The 27190-nt window shown below is 39.7% G+C and overlaps 1 protein-coding gene across 5 annotated transcripts in view; it reads right to left on the reverse strand.

Moving 5' to 3' along the window:
• Positions 1-27190, reverse strand: part of LOC109910422 (bromodomain and WD repeat-containing protein 1-like) — a 179286-nt gene that overhangs the window by 105785 nt on the left and 46311 nt on the right. For all 5 annotated transcript variants that reach the window (XM_048602760.1, XM_048602761.1, XM_048602759.1 and 2 more), the window contains exons 14-17: positions 21690-21843; positions 3428-3562; positions 2539-2667; positions 1059-1284 (exon numbers count right to left, since the gene is read on the reverse strand). In XM_048602760.1, coding sequence (XP_048458717.1) covers positions 1059-1284; positions 2539-2667; positions 3428-3562; positions 21690-21843 — 644 coding nt within the window. The remainder of the gene's footprint in view (positions 1-1058; positions 1285-2538; positions 2668-3427; positions 3563-21689; positions 21844-27190) is intronic.

Here is a 27190-nt window from a genome sequence, read left to right on the forward strand (position 1 = left end):
TGCACTTGCAACCTGTGTAAATGACTGGTCCAAGTTTCTAGTCAAGTGTTCCCTAGCAATACTGATGGTTGGCATTCATCAATAATAATTCTGTTGAGTATCAAGGAGAAGTCATTAGATTCTCTCTTGGTGAGCATGGTAACTTCGCGGCACAGATCTTACTTGTCACTTACCAGGTGCCAGTGCAGTCTTGTTGAAACTGGACTTGGACACAGACAGTTTCAGTGTCTGAACAGTCACATAGTACTGAGCATCGCAATTACCAAACATTCCTGCTTCAGACCTTGTGCAAGAAAGATCATTGATGAAGCAGTTGAACATGGTTGAGCCTAAGACCCTTCACAGAAACCTTAGGTTTGAAATGATCACCAGTATCAGTCAGTATTACTGTTTCTTGATACCACATGGTACGAACTGTATCTGCTGAAATCCAGCATCTGTGATGACACGGACCTTACGTGATGGTTGAAATGGATCAGTCAACATTTCTGCCATCTTCTGCATTGAGGCTGGGAATGACCATGGAGTTTCCGTCTCCTCCCATGAGTTGTTTAATTGTCCACTTCCTTTCAGGTGGTAGATGTAGCAAGGCTACAGAATTTTCATTCTGACCTGCTAGCTGTGAGATCATTTAGGTCTGTCGCATGCAAATTCCAAGGTTTAGAATGTTCAGAATTCAGAAATTCCAATGTTCAGAAACCTGATATATCACTTCACTGAGTTGGCATTCTATTTTAGTTATACCTGGTGTTGCTCCTATTATGCTACACTGCATTCCTCATTGAATTGATATCATTTCAACTTAGGATAATGAGGGTCTTGGAGGGGTGTTCCAGTGGTATTCCCATGCATCTGTTACATTTATTGTTCCAACTTACAAGTCACTGGTTTTAATAATGCTTGTCGTAAAATCTAACAAAGCCGCTGCAATGAATCCTGTAGGTGGAACATAGCACAACCACCATTTTCTGGTCTTAATCATTCAGTTTTTAGAAGCAATACTGAAACACCATTTTCAAAGACCTTTCTAAGACCTGGGACCAAACTAAGCCACTTACTTGTTGCCACATATCCAAGTTGTGGTATCAGCTGCTCATCTAGACATTTCTCACGACCTGGCACCAATCGCTGGTATTCTGTTCGATGAGGATTTCCGTCCACATCCACCAAGAAGGGTGGTGGCATGAGATGGGGAGCCTGTTGAGTTTGCTCATCCAAGACAAAATTGTTCCCATCACGAATTAGGGGACGATAGTCAGTATGGAAAAACATTTGTTCTGGAATCTGCAAGCAAAGAATGTTTTTACTTTTTGAAGAAGGGCCACTGGACTCTAAATGTTAACTTTGCCTCTCTCCACAAATGCTGCCAGACCTGAGTTTCTGCAGCAATTTGTTTTTATTTCATATTTTTACATGATTGTTCCTGTACAGAGCAAGATCTCTACTATTCAAGTCAAATAGATGATGCTTAGGCAAACAAAACACTTGGTAAGTACTACAAATATATTTTCATTTTTCAATTTTTTTTCCAATTGGTTTTTATTTTAATTATCCAGTTTTGCATTTGATGATCTTTTTAGTTTGAACATAAGTAAGAGTACTTAAATATATGGTAATTCCCAATTATGTTGGAACAAAATGCTATCCAAGCCAAATTACTTGCATCAGTCAGCATTCATCATTCTTGCTACAAGTTATTGATAGCCATTTTCACGTAACTACAAAACCGTGATTGTCAAAGTTTTATCTGCCCTCTCGAGAGCAACAACTCATCAAGAAATATAATCCAGTAAACATATCATCTAAGAGGCCATTCTTGATTTGTAGAAAATTTCAACTACCTCAAAACTGTGCCACCTAAACCCCAGGATTCCTTTTGTTCAGCAATCCTTTATGCGGCACTGTCACCTTAAAATACAAATCCTTGCTTATAAATCCCTCCACAGCTAATGCCAACATCTTAACTATTAACTCTAGATTCCTGTGCAGTTCGTTCTGACATTTTTGATTTGATATCAGAGCTTTCATCTATTTTGGCCCCAGTATGCTTAAGTCTTTTTATTTTAACTTGTTTCCTTACATTTAAAAAACTACAAGACCTACCTTTTAGCCTTTCTTCATCAAAGTCTTTTAAAGCCTCTGATACGTGTACAGTTAGCTCCTTTATGAGGCACTCTGTTACATTTTATGTTTAAAATATTGTACCAGCGTAAGTCGTTATTACAGACACGCAAGTATAAAATTCGAGCGGAGTATCACAAGCAAGACTCATCTTGGTCTTACCTGAAATCAACGTACATGCATCTTCCAAATATGCTTTACAGACAGCATTCAAAAACAAGAATAACAATTTCTTCCTTTGCTAATTGTGAAATTGCTAAGAACTATTATCCAAACAGCACCTATTATGTTGCTTTTATATTAAATAAAGAAACATTACTTGGCTTGCTTCATCTGATAAACAGAGCAAATGCAGATTTTGCCAATTAAAATTAAAGAAATTGAAAGATTAAAACACAAAGCAACTCAAATGATTACCTTTTCATACAGTTTACTGCATCCAAACCCAAATATAAGCAGATGCCCATGTGAATCTGTGCAAGCAAAGTGTTGGCCATCTGGTGAAAATTTGCAATCAAATACAGCACCATGACCTTGGCCTTCAATCTGAGGAGGAATCATAACACAGGTAATTTAAACCTACATTAATGCATTTTAAAATTTGAAAAAAAAAACAAGAATTAATAAGTTAGACATAGAGTAGTCATTTTATAGTAAGAATGGAATATAAAAGTAGGAAGTTTTACTGCAGTTGCACCAGGTCTTAGTGGGAAGAAATCTGACAGTATTCCAGAATTTTGATCTCCTTGTTTGAAAGGCATACAATTGTGGTAGAGAAGATTCACTCAATCCATTCTGAGAATGAACAGCTTACCTTATGAAGAAAAGTTAAATAGGTTGGGCTATACCAGTAGGGCTTAGTGCTGATCTTATTGAATTGATAGGGTGAAAACCAAATGGATGTTTCCTATTGTTAGGAACACTAGAACAGAGGGACACTGTTTAGGAATAAAAGAACTCCCTTTAAGACAGAGTTGATGAAAAGAATTTTCTCTGGGTCACCATGGAGCCAGGGTCACTGAATTTACAGAAAGCAGGGTTAGTTAGATTTTCCACAGACAAGGGAGTCTAGAGTGATAGAAGCAGATAGTAAAATGAAGTTGAGGCCACAAAGAGATCAGACATGACCTTATTGAATAGGAAAGCTATTACAACAACCTACTCTTCATTTCATTTCCTATGTCCCTATTATCACGCAAGATCGTACTTCGTAAAAATAATAATCTCACTTAGACAAATAAATTCGAGTTCTTCCAAACTGAAGATAAATGCTGAATCCCTCCCGCATCCTGCTTAGTACACTTACCATGTTAAAGTAATGGTGAGATTTCATGCCTTTAGTAATGTCCCAAATGAAGATATTGCCATCATGGCCAGCAGACAAAATAATTCTGGAGTCAAATGGATGTGGCTCCAAAACAAACACTTCATCTTCGTGACCCTAAAAAATGGAACAGAAGTTTATCAGAATACCATTTAAAATTAAATCATTTATTACTACAACTTTTGACCATCTTAATGTTTCACAAAGTTCTTGTGACACATCTTAGCTCAATTAAACTAGTTTCTCTTCCTCTACAATCCAGACACGCAACTGTTACAATAATTTTACAGTCCTGACACAAGCAATATTGTTTTGCTGCACTTGAGCCATTTGCAGTTGTTGAATAAACTACATGGGTGCCTACCATACATATGTTGATAGTTTCTGGCTTAACCATACTGAATGCTCAATAGCTGATTTCTTCAGTAGAAAAACCCATGATATTCAGATATTCATTTTTGTGAATATTTGAGTGTGCTAAGTGTAGTTCAGTAAGTCTGATTTAGAATCCATTCTAACTACTAAACTATGTCATGCACAACTGTAACAGCATATCACCATTTTATAGTCGATCAACATAAATAGAGCAAAATGATAGAAATTAAAGGGTGTTCAAACACAGATGTAATGCAGAAATTAAAAACATGAGTATTCATAGAAGTCCTGCTGCTTGATTTGTTGAAATAATAAAATGGGGAAGAGTGGGACTGGTGGTCTGGGGTGGCCCTGCTCTTCTAAAGATACCACAGAAATGTAAAAGCAGTGTTTTAAACATAGGTAGCAGCTATTGGATTCTCTGAAGTTTTTAAAATATCTCAAGCAACCGTGCCTCAAGTGTTTACGCCCAGATTAGATATCTGAATCATCTTTCCTAATCTTAGTGGAGATATTTTATGTAATTTATTAAATAGATGGGCAAATAAATAGGAAGTGCAGATTCATAATGGGATTAAAAGGAGAGATTTTATGGGAGAGAAGACATCATATTTTTAAAATTATAGATTCCATTATGTACATTTTCTGAGTTAACTGCAAAATGAGTCTTATTCTGAAGATGCTGACTGCTGCTGCTGAACTTAACCATAGTAAATGCAAGTCATTTTTTTAAAACATTTGGGCCATTTCCAGTTTCATCCTGTGTGTTTTAGAACTTTCTTCAATTCAAACAAGAAAAGGAAAACTTGCATTTATATAGCATTTTTCAAAGCCTCAGGACACAAAGTGCATCACAGCCAATAAAGTACAATCATTGTTGTAAAGCAAGTAAATTGGCAGGAAATTCACACACAGCATGCTCCCAGAAATAGCAATGAGACAAATATCAGATAATGCAGCCAAATTTAAAAGCCCCTTAAAATAAGCATTGGGATCACTATGCAATATTAACATGCCGTCACCAACTCTGATTTAAGCAGCAAGCCAATTTTGTACAGTGTGTGAATTTTCCTACAACAGCCAGCATAAAATGCATTAGCAAGAAGCTATGTGCCTCTGCTGAGGGACGTAATTTGGTTGGTCAGCACCAATTAAAACCACCCTTCAACACATTTTCTTCATCCTTTCACAGGATAAAAGTGTCACTGTTGCCCATTCTCAACATTATTCTCCAGAAGGTAATGGTGAGCCAACTTCTTAGACCATTGCAGTCCATCTGGTGCACTTCCATCAACAGTGCTGTTATAAAAATGTTTTAGATTTTCACATAGGAATAATCAACGAGTTGCAATTTAGTACCAAATCAGAATAATGTGTGGCTCGGAGGGGTATCTGTAGATGACGTTCCCAAATGTGTGGTACACTTTCCCTTTCAGCTAGCAGGAGTCAAAGGATTGGAAGATGCTGTAAAAGGCGGCTTGATGGTTTGCTGTAGTGGATCTTGCTGATGATGCACACCGACACCTCTGTGCCTTGGTGGTGAAGGAAGTGGATATTTAAGGTGGTTGATTGGATGATGAAAAGGAGCATTGCCCTGGATGGTGCCAGCCTTGTTGAATGCAGTCAAGTGGACAGTATTTAACAAAACACCTGACTTGTAGCATGTAGATCTTGGACACACTTTTTTGGAAGGTGACAGCGGTGGGGGCGGGGGCTGCTGAGTTACTCAGCACAGAAAACTCGGCTTAGAACATAGAACAGTACAGCACAGTACAGGCCCTTCGGCCCACGATGTTGTGCCAAACTTCTGACCTGCTCTTGCACAGCATTTATATTGTTGAACTAATTCAGTTAATGGCAATCCCATGATGGTGGGGAATCGATGAATCTGCCATGGAGAGTCATGCGGAGATATCGAATCCTCACTTGTTGGAAATGGCCGGCACCTGGAACTTGTGTGGCACCAATGTTACTCTCCGCTGTGAGCGCAACCCTGTTTGCTGTCCAGAACTTGCTGCACACAGACAATGACTGCTTCAATCTCTGGAATCCTCATGATAATGAACACAGTCAAATTATCAAAATCTGTACTTTTGACCTTATGAAGAAGGTTATGTCAGCGATGAAACTTTTGAAGATGGTTGGTCATAGGATCCCAACAACCCCAACGCAGCCAAGATAACTGGCCTCCAACAATAATAATTAACTTCCTTTGCACCAGATACTACTCCAACATCTGGTGAGTTTTCCAAAATTCCTAATGACTTCAATTTTGTGGGAACCACGCTCTATCAAATGCTGGATAATGTCATAGGTAGTCACTTTCACTTTCTGATTCAATTGTATTGTCCATGTTCACACCAAGACTGTAATGAAGCAAAAAGCCACGCAGGAAGAGCATGACCAAATAATTGTATAATAGGTTATTGCTATGTAAGTGCCACAAGTGTCGATGCATTTTCCATTGCTTCACTGATGATTGATAGGATGGTAACTGGCTGGTTTCAATTTATTCTGCTTTTTGTGAACAGAGCAACCGCAAGCAAATTTCCATTTTGAGGGGTAGATGGCAGTGCAATTAGCTTAGCTATGAGTGGGACAACTTCTGGAGCACAAGTCTTCAACACTTGTGCTAGAATGTTCAAAAACTGAGATGCTGTCATGTTCCACAGCCTTTTCTGGGTTCACGGCCATAGGTCACTTCTCAATATCACACAGAATGAATCAAGACTGCATCTGTCACGTTGAGGATCTCAGGAGGTGGCTGAGATTGATCACACACTGAACCTTGGATTATTTTGGCTAGAGCAGATGCTGCAAGTGTTATTGGAAGAGCAATGGGAGCCAATTACTGTGCAATAAGAGAAATCAAGTCCCAAGATTTTTTGGTACACGATGAGATGACTTTGTGCAGGTGTCAGAGGAGATGAGAAGTCTTTATCCACATGGGTCCAGGAGACCCTTCAGACAAAGCATGCGAAGGCAGTGGTAACAGATTGACACTGTAGTCAATGCCAGCCACCACGAGTTGGAACGACAACCAACACAAAATCAAAGTGCATCCTCAAATTTCATATCCCATTTACTGCAACAATAGACACTCAATGCATCACAAACCTACAGTCCATGAATGATGATTTCTACTTAAATTTTACAGCTGTGACTCCTCCAAAATCAAAATAATTCCTCATCCATCAGTCTAAGGGCTCTTTCTGACACATTCACTTGGGCTATTTTTGGAGGTTATTTTTCCATTTGCAGGGGCTCCTTTTTCATCCTCATTAACTTCTTTATTAGATAACCTCGTCATGGAATGACATTATCTTTATGTGTGTTTGTGTTGAATTTTCTTTAGGTTTTTCTTTTTGGCAAAGACAAAGACAACACAAACACTAAAGACTATACATGTATTATTATTACTTTAAACTTGGCATCTATAAATGTTTCCAAAATGCAATCAAGAAAAAAAGTCTAAAACTGACATTTATATTAAATAATTATAATTTAGAAGAGTATGAACGAGGACAGGAATTTCCAATTGAAAATCTGACAAGTAATCTTGAATTGAAGGGCTCCCAAGCATTTCAGGTAAATATCAGTTAAACATTATTTGGCTTCACATAGCCACATACCCATTGTCAGCCTCTCTCAAAAACTCACACAAATAGGCCCTTCTTCCAAACTCCACTTCCCCAATCTCAGAATCTACTGCTGCTCCCTTCAGTTCCCTTCTGTAATCAAAAAACTAATTTCTTTACTGAAGAAAAAAACATACTTGCCGTACAGGGAGTGCAGCGAGAGCTCACCAGACTGAATTCTGGGCTGGCAGTTTTGTCGGACAAGAGAAGACTGGGTCAACAACAGAAACAAAAACAGAAATTACTGGAAAAGCTCAGCAGGTCTGGCAGCATCTGTGCAGGGAAATCAGAGTTAACGTTTCAGGTCCAGTCCAGTTCTGAGGCAAGGTCACCAGACCCGAAACATGAACTCTGATTCTCTTCACATCCATTGTTCTTTTTGGGTTTTAACAGATTAGGTCAACTGGGTCTGTATTCGCTGGAAGTTTATATGATTTTTGGATGGGGAGGGGAGTCCTCATTTAAGTGTATAAAATTCTGACAATGCCAGACAGACTGGCTACAGTGATTTCATCTAGCTTCGAAATTTGGAAAAAAGGGTTAAGTCTCTTGATATACAGTAGGCCATTTTGACCTTTGATGGGGAGAACCTTCTGCACTCAAAAGGGTCATGAATCTGTGGAATTTGCTTTCACAGAAGGCTGTTAAGGCAGGATCACTGAGTATATTCAAGAAAGAGAATGATGAACTTTTAGACATTAAAGGCAGTGTGGGACAGAAAGTAAGCATATAATCTTGAGGTAAAGGATGAGCCATGATCATATAAAATGGTGGAGAAAGATGGAAGGGTTGAATTGCCTATTCCTATTTTTACGTTTCTATATTCCCAGAAACTTATAGTGTGAATGGGTATGGAAAGAGAGTGGAAGTATAGCTTTGAGAGGCGTAGACAAGCTCATGTTGAATAGTGCAGTGGATGCGACGAGCTGAATGGACCACTCCTACTCCTATTCACAAATACCTAGACGCCTCTATTGTATTGATTCCCAAACAGCACCACTTTTCAGTTCCAGTAACATTGAGTTAATTATCCACTTACCCACTGGCTGAGACTTAGTTCTAGCAACCTCAACCCCTGGCCAAGACTCAGGAATTGACACTAAGCCCTTCCAGTCAACACTCAGACCCAGCACCCCTCCAAAACTCCTTTCAATCAAGACAGAGGCCCAGGTCCCACTGGGACTCCAGGGGTGACCACTGACCAGACCCACCCCCTACCCCAGAAAGATTAGGACCCATGAATCCCCTTTCCCACTAGCTGAGACTGGGACTCAGCAACACCCTCCACCCCATAGCAAAACCTGGGCCCAGGATTCTACTGACCCCCTCCGGCTGAGACTTAGGCCAGCCCCCAAATACCTAAATTCGCATCCAGCACTCCCAACCCTCCCTCCTCCAGCCGAGACTTTGGGCACAGCCCTCACCTCACTCAAAATCGCCACAAAAGTGAACAATCCCTTCTCTTCATAGGCTGATGTTTCTTCCCCCCAAGCCAGTCAGGATTTCTAACAATCAGTAATGACACAGCCAAAGTCTCCTGCATTATCACTGCAAAACTAGCCAGAAGAGATTGTCCAAATATAAGATCCTTTTCTCCTGTCCACACTGCTCCTCCAATCTCAGATTTGGTAAAGTCAGCATCTGTGACTAGAAATGAAGCTCCTCTCAGATTTTGTCTCTCTTATCTGATTAGTCACCCAGTGACTGAATCTTCCCAGGCGATTTGAAGGGTTGAGAATGAACGTGCTCACTTCTGAATTTTCAAGGTCATATCTTACCCTCACACGCTTAGCACTGCTACTGGCTTCAACATACAAATCACACAGCTTGCATATACTGCCATTTATTCAACCCCATTAAAGACATTATCCAAACAGATCATATCACATTCATTGGCACACTTCACTCTCCCTTGTAGACTTGATGCTGCTTAGCCGGTGTCCAACAGGTTGATGTAATGTGCTTTGGAATGTTTCCTGCTTTCAGCCTATGCTACTCATTAGCAGCAATGCTAAAAAAAAAGGCAGCCAAACATCTACACAAGTCTCGCCCAGTCATTGAGTTAAACAGCACGGAAACAGACCCTTCCATCCAAATCGTCCACACCAACCAGACATGTTAAACCGATCTAGTCACATTTGCCAGAATTTGGCCCTTATCTCTCTAAATCATTCCTATCCACGTACCTGTCCAAATGTCTTTTGAATATTGTAATCATACTCGCCTCTGACAGCTCGTTCCATACAGGGACCATCCTCTACATCAAAAAGTTGCCCCTCAGGTCCCTTTTAAATCTTTTCACCTCACCTTAAACCTATATCCTCTAGTTTTGGACTCCTCTACCCTGTGGAAAAGACCTTGGCTAATTACCTTATCTATGCCCATCATGATTTTATACAACTCTCAGCCTCTCCACCTCCAACACTCTGGGGTAAAAAATGCCCCAGCATATTCAGCCTCTCCCTACAGGTCAAACTCTCCAAGCCCAGCAGCATCCTTGTAAATCTTTTCTGAGCCCTTTCAAATTTAACATCCTTTCTATAGCAAGGTAACCAGAACTGAATGCAGTATTCCAAAATGACCTTACCAATGTCCTGTACAGCCACAACATGATGTCCCAACTCCTATACTCAATTCACTGAACAATAAAGGCAAGCATGTCAAATGCCTTCTTCACCACCCTGTCTACCTGCAACTCCACTTTCAAGGAACTATGCACCTGCACCACTTGGTCTCTGTTTGGCAACATTCCCCAGGATCTTACCATTAACTGTAAAGGTCCTGCCTGGTATGCCTTACCAAAATGCAATACCTCACAGCTGCCTAAATAACTCCATCTGTCACTTCTTGGTCCATTGGCCCATCTGATCAAGGTCCCGATGTACTCTGAGGTAACCTCCTTCATTATCTACTACACTACCAACTTTAGTATCATCTACAAACATATCAACTATACCCTCTATGCTCAGATCCAAATAATTTATATAAATGATAAAAAGCAATGAACCCAGCACCGAGCCTTGCGACACATTCCTGGTCATTGGCCTCCAGTCCAAAAACAATCTTCCACCACCACCACCCTCTGTGTCCTACCTTCAAGCCAATTTTGTATCCATTGGCTAACTCCCCCTGGATTCCATATGATCGAACCTTGCTAACCAATCCAACATGCAGAATCTTGTCAAATGCCTTGTTGAAGTCATACTGACAACGTCTACCGCTTTGCCTTCATCAACCTTCTTTACTTTGAGAGGCTACAGTCAATGTAAATGCCAAATACAATCACCATTTTCAAAACAATTCAATTGGATTCTCCAGCATGGTGACATGCAGAAACTAGGCCCGTGACCCCAGGCTGACGCTTCGGAAGAACTTTGTGGAGGTTTGGCTCCCTGAAATACAGAACACAGGTCCATCAGCACACTGACACAGCCTGACACTCATGAATGAAACTTATAGTTAAGGACAAACATTGTTCTTTGGGTACCTCAGGAGTTGACTAGGTGCTGCGTAAAAGGTTAATACACAATGTAGGATCACACAGGGCTGTAGCAATATAGTATCTTGGAGACAGGATTCTCTGGTTGGCAAGCTGCAACTAGAGGGGTGCCACAACTTTGGGCCCCAACTATTTGCAATCTATATTAACGGTACTGGATAATGATATTGGATGCATGATTAGTGCTAGTGCTGCAGAGGTAGTGTCCCTACCCCAGAGCCAAAAGGTCTAGATCCAAGTCCCACCTGCTTCAGTGGTTTGTAATAAAACTTCTGAACGTGTTGATTAGAAAATATCTAGAAAGTAGAGAAGCCAAATTTGCCGATGGCACTAAAATAGGTGAGAAGTAAGTTGCAATGAAGGAAATAAGAAATTTACAGATGTATGTGGATAGGTTCGGTGAATGAGACAAAGTGTGGCAGATGGGCATTTAACACGGATAAGTGTGAGATTATCCATTTTGGTTACAAGTATTAAAAGGCAAATTATCTAAATTGAGAGATCTAAATGTTTCAAAACAGGGGAATTTAGGTGTCCTCGTGCATGAGTTGCACAAAGCTAGATGCAGGTACAGCATGTAATTGAGGCATTTATTGCTAAAGGAATGAAGTATAAAAGTAGTTAACTGCTGTTGCAGTTGTACAAGGCATTGGTGAGACTGCATCTGGAGTACTTAATACAGTTTTGATCCTCTTACTTGAGGAAGAATGTAGTTGTACTGGAGGCAGTTCAGAGAAAGTTCACTTTAATTCCAGAGTTGAAAGGGCTCGTCTTATAAGGAGACATTAAGCAATTTAGGCCTATAATCACTGGAGTTTAGGAGGATAAGAGAAGATCTATTTAAAGTTTACAAGATACTAAAGGGGATTGACAAAGTAGACCTAGAGTGGATATTTCCTTTGTGGGGCAGGCAAGAATAAGAGGTCACAGTTTTAGACTAAGGGATAACAGATTTAACACAAATGAGGGAAAAATTCTCTCTCTCAAGTGTCATGGAATTTAATACTCCAGAGTGCAGTGGACACTGGGACATTGAATAAATTTAAGGAGATGATAGGCAGGTTTTAATTAATAGTGGGTTAAAGGATTACGGGGATCAGGAAGGAAAGTGGAGTTGAGGCCGAAATGAGATCATCCTCAATCATGTTAAATGGCACAGCAGGCACAAGTGGCTGAATTGCCTACTCCTGCTTCTAGTTCTTATTTTCTAACATACAAAAATGCAGGTTAAAAGAATTACTCAGACAAAATATCTAGTTTGAAGCCCAGAAACAAATATGTCTAAATAAGAAAGAAAAGCAGCAGATCCAGTAGCATCTGCGGCAAGGAGTCACTGGACTCAAAACAAAAACTCAATTTTGACTCCACAGCTGCTGCCAGACTTGCTGAGTTTCTTCACCAATTTCTGTTTTTGTTTCAAATCTTCAAATCTGCAGTTATTCATTTCATTTTAATGGCTAAATATGACACAATTTAGATAACTTCTGTAATTAAGCTGATGTCAAACTGTTTTGAATTCCTTGAACCAACTGGCGGGGTTGAAAAGGATACCCTAAAGTTTGAGCACCCTAAAGTCCCCATAGACTTTTTACAGGCTTATGCCATAGACGGGACCCTCTGGTTTTGTTAACACACCACAGGCATAGCTATGAATGGTAAGCCAATCAACTGGTATAGAGAATTGCTGCCACAGGTTATTTCTAATGGTGAGAGGGATAATATCCACTGGTCACCCATTGCAGACCTCACGTTGGGCAGTTCCCACATTCTATCTGCTTCAATAGGTGCTTAAAAGTCACTACTTAACAAGTGGACAGGATCCCATCACACCAAGCAAATATACAATAAAATTAACAAACTGAAGATACCAACTCCGTGACAGGCAAGTTCTGTGTCAGAAGCATGGACAGACATCATGTAGCTGGTTAGTCATGCATGCAGGACAGTGATGTCAACATGGAATTTAATGAACAACAGCAAACTTCAATACAAGAAGTGGATCACAGAGAAAAGCATTCAACTGGCAGGGGAGGAGGAGCTCAGAGCTAAAAACTCAAGGCAGGCTTCACCGTAAACACTCGCTAATCCCAATGATCAACCACCTAAATAGTTCAGAATACATTCTCCTCCTTGTTTCTCAGTTTAAACAAGACCAGTTAACCTCCTGAATATTTATGCTCCACAACAGAGGCAAAAGGACCAGTTTTATGAGGGCCTTCATAACATCATCAGCAAAATCTCCAAGTCAGACCATCTTTGCCTACTGAGAGCTTTTAACAAGGGTGGGTGCCATCCAGCCTCAGACATCATGACCTGGGAAGGATAAAGAAAAAATATATTTCTTAAATTTTACTGCTACTACATGCTACTACGTGTATAGCCAAATCCTTGTTTCAGAATAAACTTTGCCTGAGAGATATCCAAGATCAAAGCATTGACAGCAGCTAAACCCGATCCTCACCAAAACTAATTGAACAGTTTGCTCAATACACAATGCTTACTACAATAAAGTTCACTCCCTGGTGAATACCAGGGTTAAAGCAGAAATCTTGAAGCTTCATCATTCAAAGTAGAAATATCACCCTAGGATTATCAGCCATACAACAGACCAAGATAAAAATAAAGAATACCTTAACTTAATTAACATGACACCTTCTGGCACCACCACCATCACCTCCCCCCCCACAAAGTATAAAATCAAAATGGAGCATACTTTGAGGCGACACCTACAATACTACACACTCAACATATGGGAAGCAAGAGCAGTAAAATGCTGACTGGTTTAAGGGTAATATTACTGTAATGAACTGGTCATTAAAGCCAAGCAATCGCTTCTCAAATTACAAGAGCAATCCAAGCAAAAATACTAAAAGCATTAAGTAGAGTCAACTCTAAGCACAAAGTAGAGTTCTACAGACTGATAGGTGGTGCAGCAATAACTACTGGCTACAACTTTTGCCACGAAGTGCATTTATTAAGTATCTTGACAGCCACCTCACTTCATTCAGTGGTCGAAATCCCACAGCATCACATGGTGACTGATGAATTCTTTAAAGTAACCTTTGGTCAGGTGACTTGCTGAACATTATGTGTTGTTCTTAGAAGTGTTTCAATATCATGCATAATTGAGCCTTGCTTTGAAGCACCATCTATTCCAACATATTTTAAAAACAATGCAATGCTTGATTTCAAGTCACAACACTATTTCTACTCCGTTTTTCTTTCCAAGCATAACAATCTCCATCTGATGTAAATATCGCCATCCTCTATAAACCAAGGTCACTGTTAACAAAGTTGCTTGATTGCTTGCAACTGTGTCTCTATTGTGAGAGCAGTCAGTTTCAAAATTCCTGCAAAGACAGTCTTGCAAACAGGTTCAGATTTTGGTCAAAGCGATGTATAAAATCAGTATTTGTTGCACTGAATGTCAGTGCTTTTGTCTAAGTGGGTGGGGGAGGGGGTCAGTTAACTCAGTGGCTGCTTGGCTGGTTTGTGATGTAGTAACAACAAAAATGTGTGTTCAATTCCTGCACCAGCGGAGGTTGCTCTCCTTCACAACCTCTCCCCTCCCCTGGGTTGTGGTGACCCTCAGGTTAAATTACCATCAGTCCTCTTTCTCCAAGACAGCAGCCCTATGGTGTGGTAGGACTACGGTGACTTCACTTTCATCTAGTACCAACATAGGAAAACTCAATTTATACAATTTATCCAGGAATGTTTCTATAATGACCTAGTATCTACAAATTTAAATTCTTGCTGTGCCACTTGTAAATAATTGGTGCACACTTTGCGGCATAATCATGAACGTTTTGCACAGAAGGCAGAGATGCATTGATCTTTACTCCAAGTACGATATTATAAATTAGAACTTCCAACATATCAGAACTGGTCTATTTGCTGTCTGTGAGAAGGTAGAGCATGCAATCTCCTGATATTTCAGCACAAATTTGTAAAATACCAAGTTGTTGTCCTAAGCTAATAACGTAATCTGTCCGCCGCTTTAGATAGTCCAATTTCCAATCTTACCACATTTTTTCCGGTGCTGAACTCACTCCAACATTCAAGGAAATAGTGCATAGGACAATGTCAGCTTCACAAGAAGTGAAAATCTCAATGATTTGTACCTTCTGTTTGTGTGTTGAAGGTGGTGTTTTGTTTCAATGATCTCAGGAAAATCATTTACTTTGAAGATTTCTTAGAGGAGCTTGAAGGCTTTTTTGCTTTCTTTTTGAGCATATTTTAAACTTCTGATCAAGAAAACAAACTTCAAACACACAAAAGAAAAATTTACCTTACTACTTGCATTTAGTTCTTCTGAAGAGGCCACCTACTTCCCAGACCTCTTCTGCCTAATCCCCCTGATCGCTACAGATTATAAAAGCCCCACTCCCAGAACTTTCCATTTTTGGTCTGGCCTCTTCCCCTGCCCTGAGCCAACCTTAGCTCAGGTTTAACTCAGTTGGCTGGATGGTTCCTTTATGAAGTAATGTGACGCCAACAACATGGATTCAATTCCCATTACCAGCCAAGGTTATCTCAAAGGACTCTCCTTCTCAACGTCTGCCCTCACCTGAAGCATGGTAGCCCTCAGGTTAAATCACCACCAATCGTCTCTCTATCTCTCTAATGAGAGAGCAGCCCTATGGGATGGTAAAACTATGGTGAATATAGACAAATGGGAAATAAAGATGACTGAAGTTAACACCGACAACAGGGAAACAGTCACCAATGGCTGTGACCTCTAGAGGCAGATTGCTTAGAAAGGCATTGGAAGAGGTGAGCAGAAACAAAAAACTCAGCTAACTGAGAAAGTGGCTCAGAAAAAAAGAGATAGTGAGTTGTACACCTTCCCCACCCAATATCTTCCTCTGTAGCAAGTAAAGCAGAGTTAGCCATTCCAGAGTGAAGCTCCTGAGCCAGATTGGAGCACATGGTTTCAGCTGTAGTGGTTAACTATCATTTTGCGTGATGCATCGTTGCCAGTGCAGCACAGAAAAGAAATGCATAACCAGAGACATGACCGAACCAGCTATGAACAGATTTTTGTCCCAGCAGACAGTGGTCAGCAGTGAAGTGACCAGCTGGGGTCTCTTTACCTACAACCTGCAAACTGTGTAAGCATGTACGTATTGATTTCATTGTCTCCCCTCGCCATAATCTTGCTCATGTCTTTCTTATTTTGAATACCCAAGAACTCCAATCTGTACAAGCAGTCATAGAATAGTAAGAGGAGTAAGGGGTGGAACAGCAAAACACTGAAGAATTTTCATCACCTCCAATTGCAGCTAACAAATCATATACTGACACCACACTTTAGAGGATAAAACTGAAGCAAAGTGTCTAACTAGCAGCCTGCAACCAGGGCAAAATGAAGGGTAGTATAGAGTCAGCTAGCTGGAGGACAAGGTCACACAGCATTCTGCTGCTGTGAATTCAGATGAACACAATGTAGCAGGCTACAGAAAGTGAATGATGGCTCTGTGCAATGAAATATAGACCTGCCACTGAACCTGGGTGAAAAACAAGAAACATGATGAGCTTACACACCAACTTTTTACAAGACTGCCTATCTTTTTCAGCATTGAGATTATGCTCAAATTCACTGGCCCTGTCAGGTCATAATATCTGATGGTTGACACCTCATCTTCAATTGCAAAATAAGAAGGCATCAAATACTTGTGCTATAATGCAAGTACAAACATAAGCAATACAAGCTCAATTTACTGCCATGCAAGCTCAAACTAGTGAAAACATAGCTGCAATACTAATGTTCAGTGATATTTACAGGGTGTTGTTGCAGTCCAGCAATCCATCTATCAATTAATCAGGCAGATTACTGAGGCACTACCTCACGGGAATGGCAGTGACACTGTGGAACACAACCCTGCAGTCCTGTATCAGGACGACGCAAAATAAAAATCAGCACTCATTCGCACTTCACTGGCACATACCACTCCTGACACAACTCATAAGCGCGATGGTACATTCTGCACTTACCAAGCTTAGCCTCCTCCACTTCCCTCTCAACCCATTCTATCTAGCTGTACCTAGATGTATAAAGGAGAGCCTCTAGGGCCAATTCTGATTGATACTGTCCAGCAAGGCCATCTGTAGCCTCCCCTACTGAGTAAGGGAGATGGGGAGAAATGTCTTCACCCAAGGGCGGTGAGCCTGTGGAATTTTTTTCCACAAAGTAACTGACGCCAAAACATCTATGGATAACAAAAATGCTGTCCTAGATAACACCTACATCCTGTGAAATAACGAATAAAAAGGGTAGGATGCACAACTCTCCACTCCCCAGCATCTACTCTTATTAAGACCATCTTATTTTCCAAACATCTCGGAAATATAGGTCCGGTCCATTCAATCACCAAGTGATGGAAGGGATCACTGACAAATATGTCAAGCAGCACTTACTCTGCAATAACCTGCTCATGCATGCTCAGTTTAAATTTCGCCAGGGCCACTCAGCTCCAATACACCAAAGAAGTGAGATGAGAATGACTGCCCTTGACATCAAGACAGTATTGACTTAGAGAATCAATTAAATCTAACTAAGTCAATTGGAAACAGAGGGAAGACCCTTCACCATTTAAAGTCATACATAACCCAAAGTAAGATAGTTGTGGCTGTTAAAGATCGATCATCTCAGTCCCAGGATATCACTGCAGGAGCTCTTCGAGGTGTCCTAGGCCCAACAATCTTCCGGTGCGTCAATGATCATCTTCCATCACCAGGTCAGAAAGGAAGTCATTCACTGATCGCTCAACATTCAGTACTATTTGTTACATCTTAGACACTGAAGCAGTCCATGTTCAAATGCATCTAGAGCAGGTAAAAAATCCAGGCTTGGGATGATAAATGGCACCCAAGTGCTAAGCAATGGCCATCTCCAACAAGAATCCAACCAATTCCCCTCACCATTCAGCAGTATTAATATCATTAAGTTCCCTTATCAAAAGCCTGGGGATTACCATTGACCAGAAACTGAACAGGACCAGCATATAAACACTGTGGTCTCAAGAGCAGCTCAGAGACTAGGAATCCTGCAGCAAGTAATTCACTCCCTTTCTGTCTATTGCCAATCCATCAACTACAAGTCAAAAGTCACGAGACAGAACACTTCACACTTTCCTGGACAGCAGTTGCAAAATCATTCGAGAAGCGTGACACCATCCAGAACATAACAGCCCACTTGACTGATACTTGCTGCAACTGTACGGGCATTTCTAAGACCACACTGAGTGTTGTGCGCAGCTTTTCATTTCCTTATACGAGGATGGAGGCTCTAGCTACTGAGGAGTGCAAAGAAGGTTTACCAGACTGATTTCTGGAATGGCACACTGAGGACTATATTCAATGGAGTGAAGAAGAATGAGGAGGGATCTCAGAAATCTATAAAATTCGAACAAGGTTTTCTGATATGGCAGAAACAGCGAGGGTGATTTCAATGACAGAGGCGTCCAGTCCCTGAATTCCAGATCCAGGAATTACGGTCCAAGGATAAAAGGGTAGACTTTTGAGGACAGAAATTAGGGGAACTTTCTTTATCCAGGGAATGATCAGCTTATGGAATTCTCTGCCACAGGAAACTGCAGAGGCCAAAACATTGAACACTTACAACAAAGAAGATATAGTTCTTAGAGATAAAGGGATCAAAGGAAATACTGAGAAAACAGGAACAGGGTATTGAATTGGATGATCTGCCATGATCATATTAAATGGCAGGGCAGGTTTGGAGGGGCCGAAAGAATCTGGGAACAGGTCAATGTTTCCCATGACACCCAATCAATCAATCTAAACGTTAACTTCACCACCGGCACACAGTGGCAGCAGTTTGTATTGTCTTCATGATGTATTGCAGCAACTCACCAAGTCCTTTGACCCAAATCCCTGACTTCGACTACTCAGGGGTACAAGGGCAGCAAATTCATAGGATCACTCCCTCCTGCAAGTTTCCCTCCAAGCCACACAACATCCTGACTTGGTTCTATATTGCTGTTCCTTCATTGTTGTGGGGTCAAAATCTTGGAACTCCTTTTCTAACAGCACTTTAGATGTACTACACTCCACAATTGCACCACTTTCCAAAGGCAGCTCACTGTCACCTTTTCAAGGCAATTAGGGATGGACAGTAAATGCTAGCCTTGCCAGCAATGCCCATATCCCATGAACAAATAAGAAACAAAAAATCAAGACATCATGACTCCTGCCAGGATACCAGGCACTGACCTGCATGACAGGCTGTGTATGGTCGCACACCAGCTGGATGTTGAGGGACTGGAATCCCTTTCGGTAGCAGTACATCTCAGAGTTGACAGGCAGTGCACAGAAGGTGACATACATGCAGTAAATGGAACCCTGCACATTTTGTGAAGCCATATGCTTGCTGCCCCGCTTCTCTCTGGCAATGGAGAATGAAATATATTCAAGTCTCTTAAAGTACAGGGTCTCAATCATGCAATAGTGGATCACAAACTGGGGAGACGTTGCTTATATCATCTCTTCCAGCCTGGAAGGAGCCCAACGTATTAATGTTCATAATTACATTCAACTTTACAGCCACTAACAAAGTTGTCTTCTCCCCGTTCTGTAGTTGGAGCTGTAGCTGAAATGGTTGACAACTTTCATTAAGGATGTCCTTACTCATGCAGACGTCAAAATACAATTTATCAAGTACAGGAATTATTCCCTGGATTGGGTATAGTTCCTGCTGAGAACCTTCTACTTCTCACTTTATCCAGAAGCTTCAGATGTTCTGCATCACCTCTCTTTTTTTCTCCATGCCATATTGTTGCCCGAGGGAATTGGATGCTGCTGCAACTATGTCTAGAAGTGAATAGTTTGCATAGGAGAATTGAAGTCAGGACAAAGTCCTTCAGCATTTCGTGGACTTCAGCAACTTTAAAAGCACTTGAGAATCAAACACTTCTGTAGTTGTAGCAACAGCTAACCAAAATAAATCAGTAACTAACTCAAAAAAGTGGTTGCTCAAAAAGGATGGGATGTTAGGATACACTTATTGAGTCCAATGTGAGAAAACTAGTGTCAAGTTAGCATTATGCACTAATGACTACACAATTTGCCTACTCTTATATATTGTCTGTAAACTCTTCCTGCAAGTCTGCCAATCACTCACGAAAATGACATGTGCATCACAGATGCCATTTTGAAGTCAAAATAGCTCGCATCTTTGAAAATCTAGATGACTAGCAGCTGAATTTGTAATTAATCTGCTTTGTTAATATATATTTGCTGGGTGTTGGGAAAACTCCCCAATCTTACATATACAGTGTTATGTAATTGTTTATCTTCTCCTGAGTTAGCAGACGGACCTCATGTTTAATACTTCAAATGACACACAACGCCTCTGATAGCGCCTGTGAAGTGTTAAGTTTCAATATGCTTAACAGTTTGGAGAGAAATTATGCCCACAATCTAATGGCTCAGAGGTGAATGCTATCAATTAAGCCATCACTGACATCTACGGTTCAGTTGAAATTTTATACGAAATCCTGACTGTGAAAAGCACAACTTTCTGCAGCTATAATTGGGGTGAGCAGTTTATGTACTCTATGCCACAGAATAATTTTTGCTTGGAAGTAAAAATTAACCCAATCAAATCTGTATGATTAATTAGATCAAACTTAAATTCTAATAATCAATTCACAAACAGGCAAAAATCTTCAATCTTTCAGGCTAATTTCTTTTAATTTCTTTTGCTTCTTCCACCATCAAAATGAAAGCTGGGATCAAGAAGGAAATGATACATTTTGAAGAGGCAGAAAAAGAACTGTTACTAAATAAACAGGTTAGATTAGAAATAAAGCAAAACCAAAGAAAAGGAGCTTGAGGGAGAAAATGTGCAAGAAGAGATGGACAAAGAGAGACAGCATTTAACATTATTCCAGTGTCCTGTGCTCATTAGCATGGTATTATGAAAGCACTCAAATAACCTTTCACAATGGCAATATAAATCAAGATTTTTACACCATTCATTGCGACAATATTCAAGGCTTTCCAGATAAGGCAATTTCAGGCACACACACATAGGCATGACAATAATTTCTGCTCTTTGGCCTTTAAAACAGGCTGTGTTTCAGTTTCTCTTCAGGTTTACAAATTGTGATTCCAAGGACTCCATCAATGAATTTGAACTGGCCTCAAGGAAATTACCAAATCCCATTGTCTTTCTCTTTGCAGTGAGACAGCAGGCCACCAGATTCCAACCATCCGATAGCACTGCTAAGACTGCAACCTCATTGGGTTTATACCTATTCCAAGTTGTGCAAGACATCATGTTCTTGATCTTAAACCTTACTACAAAGCTGAAATTCAAACAAACAACCTAATTAAATGAAATAAAAGCAAAGTACTGGATAAACTCAGCATGTCATGTCTGTGGAGGGAAACACAAAGTTAATATCTTGAGCCTCATATGACTTTTTAGTTCAGACGTATTATATCAGGACTGAACTGTTAACATGGTTTTTCTCTCTTCATAGATGCTGCCACAGGCCTGATCAGTTTCTCCAGTCTTCTGTTTATATTTCAGATCTTCAGCATCTGCAGTACTTTGCTTTAATTTATCTTAAGAACAAAACCCAACAGATGGGCTTTGTTAGTTTCAAAACTTCAGAAAAGCATGGCAGCATCAAATCATTCACTGAGTCATTGATGTAACTCCATATCTTAACTATGCCCTTGTCAGTTGTTGGATACCACTTACCATTAAGATGTGCAGCAACTGTCCAGTATATGAATTCCACACCTTTAGTGTATGGTTATTCACTGCGGTGATAACATTGTCATCATGACGATCCCAAGCAACCATTGTCACTTTAAGTTTTGTGACCTTATCATCCCCTGGACAGGAGGTGATTCTAAAGAGTAGACAACAAGCAGTTGCACATTGAGAAAAGGCAAAAATGAAACTTTGAGGAAAAAAGTAATTTACAATGACCAAAAAACAAAGAAAAATGACAAATCTGGAAATTAGATAGAAACAAAATTCAGGAAGTAAAGTCATTCTCTTGTCAGAAGCTAATAAACCTTTCCTGTTTTTGGCATTTGCTAAAGATCTGTACAAAGCACCATATCCTCAAGATCTGTTGTGATGGACCAAACTCCCTCAAAATATGTTAAGATGATAGCCTAGGCCCTAACCTTTTCTTATTTTAAAGAAGCGTAAGTCGTTGCGTTCCAGATGCAATTCGATTGGTCAAACCACTTGACTTAAAGCAAAACATTATTTTTACACTACAGTTAAAATACAGACAAAATAGGAAGAAAATTGGCTTAACTGTAACTCTATTGAAATCCCTAACAAAAAAATATAATATTAACTGTTACTAATTAACTGCTCCAATATCTTTACATTCTGTAATCATATCTTTGGCAAAGACAACTTCAGTAAAATAGATGCAATTCTAGCAGCAGGAAGTGAATCTCAGTTTTTAGCTGCAAGACAGGGAGGAATGAGAGCTTCCATTTTCAAGACTCCAGAAACTGCAGAAAGCTAAAACTAAAAATCCTGGTTCTGTGGGAGCTTGACTCCACGCTTTCAGGTTGCTTCAACTGTTCCAAATTTTTTAAAAAAAACTAAAGACCTCACAAGCTGTTTACTTGAATGGCTTTAAGCAGCTTGCTCTGGCACCTCTGTCTCAATCTTTCTTCAAAAAGAAGCCAGGACAAAATACATCTCAAAGCTACAGTATCATCACACCACCCACCATAAAAATGAATGAATCATCAATATACAAACTGGCTTGATATTTTAAAAAATCTTTAGCCTTACGCTATTAGTACACTACAATACATATATATGTTACATTATAGGCTAGGAGGCAAATGTTGACTACTACAGTCCGTTTCAGTCCGTTGTTTCCTGCCACTGAATGCCTCCGTCTTCCTTCAAAGTCGCGACAACACATCAGCAATTACATTCTCTTGTCCTGAAACCAGTATAATTTCCAAATTGAATGGCTGCAATAATAAGCTCCAACTAAATAGTCTGGAATTTTTATCCTTAGTACCTTAAAGTTATGGGGAAAATTTATGATCAGTATATACACAATTGTCTCAGACAAATTACTGGGAATATAAATGTTGAAATGTTGTAACGCCAACAATAAACTCAAGATCTCCTTCTCAATAGTGGAATATTTCTGTTGATGATTATTCAATATTCTGAAAAAATACCCAATAGGTCAATTTTTTCATCATCTTCTTCTAGCGAGAGTACAGCACCAAGATCCACATCATTCGCATCAATAGCCATCTTGAATGGCTTTGCACAATTAGGTGTGGCTAACACTGGGGCAGCGGTTAACACAGATTGCAGGCTGTCAATGCCTTCTAATATTCCTCCATCCACTGACATTTTCTGCACTTATTCAACAAGTCAGTCAGTACAACAACCACACTGCTAAAATTCAATATGAACTTGCGATAAAAATCACTCAGGAATCCCTCTTCATCAGTGTTTTGTGAAACTCCCCAAAACCTTTATTTTCACATCCTGTGGGGATATCTATCTCAGTCCAATGACATGGCCCAGGAATGTGACCCGGGCTTTTGTGAACTCTCTCCTAGCCATGTTTATCACCAATCCCACCTCCCAAAATCAATTGAACAATTCTGATAGATGTTCCAAATGTTCCTTCCACTTGTGACTAAAAATCACCAGATCTTTGATGCACACCATACAATTGGGTAATCCCAAAATTACTTTGTTGGTTAGTCTTTGAAATGTGGCAGGCACTTTTTTTATACCAAATGGCATGATATTAAACTGGTCCAGTCCATTCAATGTCACAAAATCCAAAACTTCCTTTACTCTTTTGGATAAAGGTACCTGCCAGTATCCTCTGAGTCAGTCCAACTTTGAAATACAAGTCGTTTGTCCCACCTTCTCAATGCAGTCGTCCAAATATTGAATAGGATACAAATCAGATTTTCTAACTGCACTGACTTTACGATAGTCCACACAATTGTTGGGTACCATCTGGTTTTAGCACCGTAACTATGGGTGAGCTCCATTTACTGCAACTCACTTAGATTATATTGTCTTTGAACATGCGCTCAATCTCTTTTTGAACCTGTGCCAACTTTAGACGGTGAAGTCAAAAAGAATGTTACTTAATTGGAACAGCATTACCTATATCTATAATCATGCTTAATCAAATTAGTACTTCCCAACTTATTCCACATATCTCTCCATGTGATTGTAATAACTATTTCAAGTCATCTCAATTTTCCTCTGGAAGGTAACTCAATCATTTATTCCAAATTTTAAGAACTTTCTCATTGTCCAATTCAAGTTGAGGAATGTCCAATTCAGAATCAACTGAACTTGGTTCTTCATGCTGTTTTAACCAGTGCCATTTTTTTATGTAGTCCAGGCCAAAAAATTGTTTTTGTATTTTGGCCTTTGTCTTCTTCACTCCTAAATGATCTCCTAATGGTAATTCATGTGCTATCCACAACGCCTCCCTTCTATAACCCACCGATAATAGAACTTTCTGAACTTCTGTTCTCATCTGCCTGAATGCACGATGGTCTCCATTTCCTCATCAAGACTTCATTTTTAAGATTGTATCCCAGGATGTCACTCTCTGATTTTCTGTGTTTGTTTTTTGATACAACTGTTTCAGTTTTGCACATTTCTGTTGTAATTCATCTAATTTCTCTTAACTAAAAATATCTACTTTGTCCTCCACCTAGTCTTGTTTTTGCTCAACCATTTTATCAAATATTGTTTCTGATAATTGAACTTCAACTTTCTTATCTTTATTCTCCTCCTGTTTCCAGCTGCAGCTTTGTGACCTTTTTACCAGAGTCAAGAAAAATCCCAGTATGTCCTTCCTGTAACATCTCAGTTGCCCGATTTTCTACTGGCTTTTCAACCACAATAGGCTTCACTCCCATCTGTGATCCAGCTGCATCATTACCAAAGTCAAACTGTATTTCTGGAACTGAGAACATCTCTATTATTCCTACCACCACTTCACTTTTCAGACTCTCCAACCTTACTTATATCATGGAAAACTGCTCATCACGAGTTCCACATATTATCACATTTTTTTCTGGCAATACTCCTTCTGAATTACATATCTCATCTCTCACTGAAGACTGACTTGCTCCTGTATCTCAAAACATCTTAGCGTTTTTTTTAACTTCGCTTCTCCCCACTCATGGGTTTTCCTTTCTACCCTGTGGTAAACCATCTTCTGAGATCTCCTTTTCTCTCATCACCTGCGGATTTCTCTTTTCTCCAACTTCTAACCCTCACACATTACAATTCATGTCAGAAGCCAAACTTTGATTTATGAGCCAACTCAAACATCTGCCATTTTTGCAGATGATCTTGCAGTCTTAACTCTGCTCTTCCAAGAGTTTTCACAACATCAGGAAGTGAATTTTTGAACTCCTACAAAATAATCGTCTCTCTAAGAATGTCATATGTTTGGTCTATTTTCAATGCCCTTATCCTTCAAACTCAATGTACGTTTGACCAGGTTCCCTCCTTAGATTACCAAAACGTTGCCTGTAGGTTTCTGGTATTAGCTCATATGCACTAAAGGTGGCTTTTTTTCACTTCCTTGTACTCCCCAGATACCTCTTCTGATTGTGATGCAAATACCTCACCTACCAACTTTGTTTTGATCAATAATACTCACATTGTCACCAGCCATTTCATTTGTTGAGCCACTTTCTCAAAAGAAATGAAAAAGGCTTCTGCATCCTTCTCAAACTCTGATAACACTTGGACATATTTAAGTAGATCCACATCACGCCTTTGCTATGTTGGGAGTGCTCTCTATCGCTGTCCTCATCACTACTCCTACATTTCAATTCTACCTCCACCATTTTAAATCGACTTCGAGTTTTTAGTACCAACCTCCGAAGTTCTCTCTCTTTCTCCCTTTCTTCTGCTAGGGTTTCCTTTCGTTTTCTTTTCATTCTGCCAGGGTTAGTATTTCCCTTCCTGTTTTCCTCTGCTAGTGCTATTCTCTCTTTCTGCTTTCAATAATAATTCAAACTGTTTCATTTCCTTTTCATGTTCAAGCTGCTTCATTTGCAATTGAATTTTAACCACCTCCAATGATTCCGATGGCATTTCTGGCAATCATAAATGGCGAGCTATTGCTGCAATTACCTCTCCTTTTCGAACAGACAAAGACAATCCCAACTCCAGCTTGTCTGCCAATTCCAAAAGCTTTCCCCTGCTCACTTTCTGTAAAACTCCTGAAATGACTTCCTCCACTCCATCAAACTCTTAACTACACAAGGCACACCTTACTAAACTAGCCAAATGCAAACCCAAAATAAACACCAACACTTTTAGTCCAACAATCCTGAACCCTACCTGGAATTAGGGATTTTGATCCTGACAAGAGCTCCTAATTCGTTCTGGACCAAACCAAACCTCCTCAAAATATATTAAGAAGATAGCTTTAAAATAAGAAAAAGTTAGGATCTAGGCTAAACGTAAGACATTGCATTCCAGATGCAATTCAATTGCTCAAACTACTCAACTTTAAGCAAAACACACTTTATTTTTGTACGACGATTAAAATATAGACAAAAATAAAAATAATTGACTTAACAGTATCTCTATCGAAATACCCAAGAAAATAATATATATATAAAACTAATTAACTGTTCCAATACAATAACGTCCCATAAACACACCCTTGGCAAAGATAAATTAAGTAAAACAGATGGTCTCACATGCAATTCTAGCAGCATGAAGAGAACCCCAGCTTTTAGCTGTAACAGATTAATTCAAAATGCATCTTCAAGACCCCAGCAACTACAGAATGCTAAATCTTAAAACCCTGTTCTGTGGGAGCTTGACCCCACCCATTCAGGCTGTTCTAACTTTAAATAAAACCCAAGACCTCACAGGAAGTTTAAGTTATTGGCTTTGAGCAGACAGCTCTACACATATCTGTCTCAACCTTCCTTTGTTTAAAAAAAGGATAAAATACATCTCTTTAAAGCCACAGTATCATCACACTGTACAATATAAGTAACAAACTACATGTCACAGCATCGATATTTCTAGACATCAAGAATCCATTCAAATTTGTTACTACCAGCAAATGACACCAGCTTTTGAAGGGTTTGTTCAAGTTTTAGATTATTACAGATCTAAAAGATAACCTTTTTTTTTCCCTACAGTTTTCCTTCTATTATTCATAATCATTTTTAAATCTCCTTGAA

The sequence above is a fragment of the Rhincodon typus genome, chromosome 11, assembly GCF_021869965.1.
Source record: "Rhincodon typus isolate 14 chromosome 11, sRhiTyp1.1, whole genome shotgun sequence".
Taxonomy (NCBI): Eukaryota; Metazoa; Chordata; class Chondrichthyes; order Orectolobiformes; family Rhincodontidae; genus Rhincodon; species Rhincodon typus.